Genomic DNA, 8,258 nt, shown 5'->3' with positions numbered 1-8,258 from the left:
CCAGAACTTGTATTTATAGGCAGAAAAACTGTGATGTGTGATGGTATTCGGTAAAAATGCAGAAATGTAACCCCTGGTTTATAAATTGGTTCTAATACAATTGGAAGAGTTATACTAGAGCAAAATTAAGTGAAAAGACGGTAAACGCTAACCAGCTGTGTTGGTCAAAGAATGGTTTGAGGAAATGTATGTGAAGAATTATGAGGAAGAAATTGGAAAGTTACATAAAAGATTGGTTTAGAGAGGATCATGGAAGGTTATGAAATGAAACATGAGAACGTTTTGTGGATGTGAAGAAATGATTGGTTTAAACACTGATGTTTTGAAGAGGAAACTATGAATATACTTTGAGGGTATATGGGATAACATTTTAAGTCAAAATAGTCAAATCTATGGTTTTTAAGAGTTTTGATAAAGGTAATAGATGTAATTTGGTTAAAAATGAGAAAGAGAAAATAACTAAATGTACTGTAATGTAAATTTTATTTGGAGTTTAATTGTAATTTGGTTTTAAGTTTTATTTGAGAGTTTTATCAGAGCCTGGCATACTGTTTGGGATAAACAGTTAGGCTGTGATAATGTTGTATTAATAAATGGTATTATGAAGAGGGTTATTATAACATTCAGTTCTGATTTATTTGCGAAGACTCATCAAGTCTGATAAATTGTGGTTATGATGGTTTGAGCTAATTGGCTCGTTTTGAACTGCAGCAAAACGAGTTATGAAGTTCTACCTATCTGACCTTTATAGAAAATATATTTGGGAAAAATGTTTGGTTAATAGCTACATTAAGAACATTATTTGGTCTATATTTCATTTAAGAAGCATACACTGTAAACAATTGCTGTAATTTTACAGCCAATTTTCAACACTAAAAAACTGTTTTCTTATTAAACAGTTTAGTTCTGTAATTAGCAATGCATTGTGGGCTGCTTAACTTGGAGAAACAGGACAGAGGCCCTAAACAGTATGCTGATGTTTTAAATTACAGGACACTACAGTATTTTTGGGAAATTGAGTGTTGACTGGGGAATTTGGAGCAAGTTTGATACAACGTTAGTCTGTTAGTCTAGGCTACTGATTTTGGTCATTTTTCTTAAAAAATATACAGAAATAATTTTCCAACAACTCCTGGAGAGACATCAGGAACCATCATTTGGATAGAAGATTTTCCAGAAGAGGACGCACAATTTAGATGACAAGTGCTACACATCATCGGGTGTTCTTCATTAACATCCATCGGGTCTTGCATAGATCTACAAATTAAACGGTAATTAAAATCATATTTATATTGCCAAGAAAGTTTATATCAAACTGATGCTCAGGAGCTTGTATAGCTAGGGATTTGAACATGTCATTGAGGCTTAGATTTGTAATAGCCAAAACAATATTACTTTTGGGTGTTTTTTGCTTAATTTTGGTAGCTAGCTCTAACGTTAGCTGAACGTCCACATCCAAGGAACAACTCGTGTTAACAGGTAATCGGCAGTTGGGGGCAGCAGGAAAATAGCTGGGCTAATGGAATAATTATCCTACATCTTGCTCGGTGATTAAGGATTTATTTCAACCAAACCATAGGATTATTGGAATATCGGCTAACCGAGATGGTTTTGGTGATTTTTATTTTGTTTAGTGTCAACTTTTAATGTTTTAACAAGAAAATTAAGCTAGGCTAATTGTAGTTCGGTTAAAGAGAGACACTTGAATCCTCAAGGCATTGATTTTTTTCTGTTTAAACGGAAAATTGGTGTGAAAATATAGCCTTTTTTGGATTTTTTTGGAACGCATTTTGTTCATTTATTTGTCGCTGCGCGTCTCACACAGCCTACTTCTGTCAACTCCCAAGAGTATAAGCTTTGTCAAACCGTTTTGCATCATGTGGGTTTTCTTTCACAATCTTAACATAGGGAGTCAGGTGGCTAAGTGGTGAGGGAATCGGGCTAGTAATCCGAAGGTTGCCAGTTCGATTCCCGGTCATGCCGACTGACGTTGTGTCCTTGGGCAAGGCACTTCACCCTACTTGCCTCGGGGGAGAATGTCCCTGTATTTACTGTAAGTCGCTCTGGATAAGAGCGTCTGCTAAATGACTAAATGTAAATGTCGGTTAAGGTTAAACATTTCTGCTGAAGACTGATACGGTGTCACTAAAAAGAAGCCAACCGCCGTAATCAAGACTAATGCATGTTTGTTTATGAAAAAGAACTTACCATTGGGCAACAACAAAATGTTCCCCTGTCAGATCTGTTCTCTTAACTGTGCCACAATAGTGTCATATGTAAGGCACATGAGAATTCATAAAAATACACCTAATTTAACTTTTAAGTGTGTTCTGCCAGCTTGCAGTCAGACTTTTCAACGTTTAAGTGTCACACTTACAGACATAACAAACGTGTAGTTAGGCCTACTTTGTCTGGTGTTGAACTAACATGTCATGTTGATTTATGCAATGCAAGGTGTGAGACTTTGATGGCATTTTACTCTCATTTGAAAACACACATTAGAGAGGGGAAAACAGTCGCTTGTCCTTATAGATACTGTAGCAAGAGCTTTACAGTTTTATCAACATTCACATCACCCATGAGTCGGAAACCTAAAAATGGTGCTGAGGAAAATTTGGCAGAGTCCGTTGTGAATCCTGGTGTTTCCCATGAGAGTGAACAAGATCAGTCTGATATGCAGATTGATCCTCCCAGTGATGCAGGCGATGAACAAGATATTTACCCAGAAATTGCAGATGAATCACAGTTCTTTAAAAATCGAGCCCTTTTTTATTTTAAATTGCAAGCAAAGTGTTTGCTTCCATCCTCTGTCATCCAAACAATTATTGAAGATTTTCAGGAAAAACATGATATAAGCCAGTCACATTTGCTTTTCAAACTAAAAGAGAAGTTGATTACACTTGGGATTTCTGAATCTGACACAAACAATGTGATTGAAGTCATGAAAACTGAGGATCTCTTTAGGACTTGCAACATTCAGCCACTGAAAACTGATCAGAAAAGAAAAACAGTTTTCAAGAACAGCTTCAACTATGTTGAGCCAGTTCAGATCTGTCTAGGTCAGAATGAGGCCGGCAAAGAGTGTTTTGCCCAGTATGTTCCTATTAAACAGACAATCAATTCTCTATTCCATTGCCAATCAGTGCAGGAACAATACAACCAAGTACACTCCAGTATTGGTTCTAAGGATATTCTTATGGATGTATGGGATGGCAAAAATATGGCTGAGAATGTGCTCTTCCAGACGGAGAGCTCATCGCTGAGGTTGATCCTGTATCAGGATGCATTTGAAGTGGTAAACCCACTGGGATCTGGAAAGAAAAAACATAAGATACTTGCAGTATATCTAACACTTGCAGATTTAATGCCACACAACAGATCCAGCACTGATCAAATGCAACTTGTTCTTTTCTGTTCTCTGTAAGTATTTTGGTCAAGACTTGGTTATGGGCACCCTCGTCAATGACCTTAAAGATCTTGAGCTCAATGGTGTTACCCTGTCTGATGGAAAGGTCTATGGTCACAAAGGTCACAAAGGTCTATGTCACAAAGGTCTACAAGGGAACTTTGTGTGCCATTGCAAGCGACAACCTTGGCTCACATAACATAGGAGGCTTTGTGGAGAACTTTAGCAGGAGTTTCCACTTTTGCAGATATTGTGATATCAGCAGAGCAACATTCCATGCAGATCCTCTTAGCCAGGGCACAAAACGCACAGCGCAGTCATACAGTGGTCATGTTCAGAGCATTGAAGGACAGTCTAGATCTAGTGGAGGTGTTAAATTTGACTCTGTGTTTAATACGCTCAAATACTTTCATATATGTCAGCCAGGGTTGCCTCCATGTCTTGGCCATGATCTTTTTGAAGGCATTGTATCCTCTGATCTGGCACTGTACATTAACCATCTTGTTAAGGTGGATAAAATGTTTAGCTATCTTGAGTTCAACAAATAAATCTGTTCAAGTATCTCGGTAGGGATGCTAATGACAAACCGTGTGAGGTTAATCAAGAGGGTGTAAAACTTGGGGGACATGCTGTGCAGAATTGGTGTTTGCTGAGAATGTTGCCCCTTTTGATCGGAGACAGAGTAAAAAATCCAGGTGACAACAAAGTATGGCAGTTGGTTTTGCAACTCAGAGAAGTTGTGGACCTTAGTTGTGCACCTGCAATTTCAAATGGCCAGACAGCCTACTTACGAGTTCTGATCGATGAATATTTACATTGCCGAATGCAAACGTTCCCTGACAACCCACTGAAGCCCAAACATCATTATGTCAGTCACTATCCTGAGCTCATTATCCAGTTTGGGCCACTTATTCGCCTATGGACTTTAAGATTCGAGAGCAAACACACATATTTTAAGCAGTGTTTGAGAAAATTGCGCAACTTTAAGAATCCATGTTCTACACTTGCAGAGAGACATCAGCTTCTGCAGGCCTTTTTGAGTGCTGGAACCTTCTTCCCTCCAGGTGTTTCAGTGGAGAGGGGTACACAGTTTTTCTCAGATGACTACAATGATATAATCAAAGAAGCAGTTGCACATTACAATTTTGAGTCCACAAATACTCTGATAGCCAATGAAGTGACGGTGAAGGGGACAAAATATAGAAAGAACATGCTCATTGTGATTGATGATGATGATGAGGGGCTTGTTACTGGAAAAATCAAAGTGGTTCTTGTTCATAAGGATTCAGCAGTATATTTCATTGCTGAAAAGTATCATGCCCTGCGTATTCCTGACATGGGTGTTTACAGCCTCACACTGATGCAGAGAAGCTACTGTTGTATCAATCAAGAGAATCTGCTAGATTACTATGCCTTGCCTGAGTACACTGTCCATGGCACACCACTGATTATTCTTCACCATTCGTTCCCTCTAGTCCAGAATGATGGCGAACATGAGTGAAGAAATCAAAGAGATCATCTGCAAGACCTTGCCAAATCTGTCTGAAGAGACCCAGTGGCAAATAATATCTAAACTTCAGAGCTCCGGCTTGGAGTCAAAAGAAGACTTAAAATATGTACAACAGGAAGACATTGCTGATATGTTACCTGTTATCCAGTGCTGAAAACTACTGGATGCATTCAAATTAGGTAATGTATGGTTAATTTAGTGTGGCGTGCTCTTGTTATATTCTCTTGTTTATTTAGTTGTGGAATTTATTTTTTCCCAAACTACTTAATGCACCTTTAAACTTGTCAAATATGCCTATAAGGAGAGGTAATTAGACTTTTGGCCAAATGTCTGCAGTGACTCTGATTATTGGTTATGTGCCCTAATTCTTTGTTTGTTTGTTTTTTGTTTGTTTTTTAGAAACTGAGACAGTTTCATTGGATTTTCAAGTCATTCCAAATTCGTCACCACTGAGTACTGATTGGTCGGTGTCTGGGACTTCATCACCAACATTACGCACTCAGCTTAATTCTAGCTCACCACAGCTATCGCCCATTTCATCATGTTCAAGCCAGGCAAGAAACAGCGAGCCAAGCAACATACCTCTCCCCTCCTCTCCTCAAACATCTCTGATACCGAAAACATGGCCAGAAACATTCCAGGTCCCTTGGGAACAAATGCCCCCGGAAATTCGTTCTGCAATTGCGGATGGCAAGAGACCTAAACCAGTGGAGCGATGCCAGATGATACGAGTACTCGCGGATTAAATGAGAAAGTATGAAGCTAACCCGACTCGTGCACAGTGCCTAACTGTGGTTCGAAATATCATCAGGAAGTACCCAAAGACTTTTGCTGATATTGCACCAGATGGGTCACTTCTGGGTGGAGGTTATACATCACTTTTGATTCAAGTGAAAAACCGCATTGAAAATGTGAACCGTGACGGAAGCTTCTCAAGCCACCGATCCTCTACAGGCAAGAGGGGTCCAACTGACACATATGGATGTAAACGATTTCAGCCAGAGCTACCCCCAGAAGAAACTGAAAACACTGTGGAGCAGCACCGCCAGAGACTGGCTGAGATCTACAGACAGGAGGGTGCAGGTGGAGCAGAAAGAGCAGAAGTTAAACATCTAATGGAGCTTACATTCTCTCTACAACGTCGCCATATAAATACACTTCCACCACCTGACATTGAAGATGGGAAAAGCAAATGGCCTTTTCTTTTCACGCCAAGGTACGCACATTTTGATTTGCTCACAGACGTCAATGTGCTTCATAGCTTGCAACTCAACATGGAAGAATGTGGAAGTGTCATCACAAACTACTTCAGGGCAAAACCTACCAACCAGAAAATCAAGGATATCCTCTCCAATGGTAAAGATAATGTGACGGCACTTCGTGTAGTGCAGCTGCTCATGGCACACTTTGGAGAGGACATAACCGGGCTGATCCTACTTACAGATGTACGTTTTCTTTTTTCTTTCTAACCCTGTGTTTTAAAGGGTGCCTCCACCAGTCGTAAGTGTCCAGACACCTAATATATGTACTAGTTTAGTGGAGTACTACTACATATAATGCCAAATCTATTTAGCAGTTTGACTGTAGTTCAGAAGCCTACCTCATTCGCCTCTAGGTTACTCTGACTAGTGTTTACTAATTATTGACCTTATTAGAATTTTTCTTCTTAAAAATCTTCTTATGGTAAGCCATAATGTATTTGTTCCCTACAGGTGTCTGCCACTGCAGCTGACGTGGAGACAACTCTCAGTCTTCCTGCAAGTCCTCGCCTGATACTGCCTGGTATACATTTCATTTTGATTAATTGATAGACACATTATATATCATATCAGCCATTCATCTTGAGTTTACAAATGTTTACACAAGGTAACATCATTCCCATGTTGCTATGACAAGTTTCAGGTGCAACAGGGCAAGACACAGTTACACGTTGGATGATCACCTTTGAGGGCCGTGTCATTTCTGAAGGCATCACACCAACATTTGCAACAGGACTTGCTGCTGTGTTTGCAATGTATTACATATTCAACCTTGAGTATCAAGATGAGGCAGCCTGCACTCTGGAATTCATTCAGAGGTAAAACCCCTTCATTCCTTGTCATTATTATATGGATATATACAATTAAATTAATGTGTTTGATAAAAGGGGATTAACTGTAAATTTCAAGCCACAACACACACACACCTACACACACACATGCACAGACTGGGTATTTTGTTGGACTATAGGCTTTATTATAATTCCATTTGATGTCACTTCTATATGTCATTCAAGTCCACTCGATTTGTGCAATGAAGAAAGGCAAAAAAACAATTAATTGCAATTAATTGAATGTACACAAAACGGTATGTTGTTGCAATCCCACTCTGATCTTAGACTATTTTGATTTCAGGCGCTTCATTGGGATAAACCCAGAGAGAGGGACAAAGGCCAAAAGGGGAAAGGTTGTCTCCAAGAAAAAAGGTGTGATGGTGCAGAAGAAGTCTTCTACAGTAAATACACACGTCGCCATGCTGCTGAAGAATCTCCTCGACATTGAATGGAACTTCATATAGTTCGGTGAGCTCTTTAATCTCGCTCTCTTTGTTTTACATTCATATTTACATTTAGTCATTTAGCAGACGCTCTTATCCAGAGCGACTTACAGTACAGTAAGTACAGGGACATTCCCCCGAAGCAAGTAGGGTGAAGTGCCTTGCCCAAGGACACAACGTCATTTGGTTTGCACAGCCGGGAATCGGACCAGCAACCTTCTGATTACTAGCTCGATTCCCTAACCGCTCAGCCATCTGACTCCCCTACAGTCTGGCATTGCCACATTAAGCCACAAGAGAACTGGTATTATTAACTTTATACGCATTACCTTGGAGTGTATACTGTACATTCCTGGTTATATAGTTTATTTATTATTGTGATAATGATTGTTTGTTGTTGTTTGACAGTGGCAACACTGGAATAATGCCACAGAGGAACAGTGGCTACCTCAAAGGATTACAGCTTCATCCCTAAATGTTAATGTTGATCTTAATGTTATTGATGCATATTGTCAAAATGGTAATAATGCACATTTTCAAAATGTTCTTAAATTTGTCCAAATGTTGCCAATTCTGCATGTCCACAATTTTATTATGAAAGTATACATTTTTACAGACAGCAGAGAATACATTGCAGATGACCTATGTAAATCTTTTAAATTGACTTTTATACATGATGTATCATGTTTTGATACATGTATGTAGGCCTACATATACATGTTCCTACCTTCCTGTAAGAAGGATCAGCGTCATCAAACAGGGTTTATTTTTCTTTGTTTACATTTTGTGAAAGTAGCGGCCATCATA

At 39.2% G+C, this 8,258-nt stretch overlaps 1 protein-coding gene across 1 annotated transcript; it reads left to right on the top strand.

Annotated features, from left to right (window-relative positions):
- Positions 1-5,526: 5,526 nt before the first annotated feature.
- Positions 5,527-8,258, top strand: LOC134033919 (uncharacterized). Its single transcript, XM_062478206.1, has 5 exons — positions 5,527-6,361; positions 6,629-6,698; positions 6,813-6,993; positions 7,310-7,476; positions 7,860-8,258. The coding sequence occupies exons 1-4, from the start codon at positions 5,663-5,665 to the stop codon at positions 7,470-7,472; spliced, it is 1,113 nt and encodes a 370-aa protein (XP_062334190.1). The 5' UTR covers positions 5,527-5,662; the 3' UTR covers positions 7,473-7,476; positions 7,860-8,258.

This window comes from Osmerus eperlanus, chromosome 2 (genome assembly GCF_963692335.1).
Source record: "Osmerus eperlanus chromosome 2, fOsmEpe2.1, whole genome shotgun sequence".
NCBI classification, from domain to species: Eukaryota; Metazoa; Chordata; class Actinopteri; order Osmeriformes; family Osmeridae; genus Osmerus; species Osmerus eperlanus.
The sequence above is the reverse complement of the archived record's forward strand: the minus strand, read 5'-3'. Positions and strand labels throughout refer to the sequence as shown.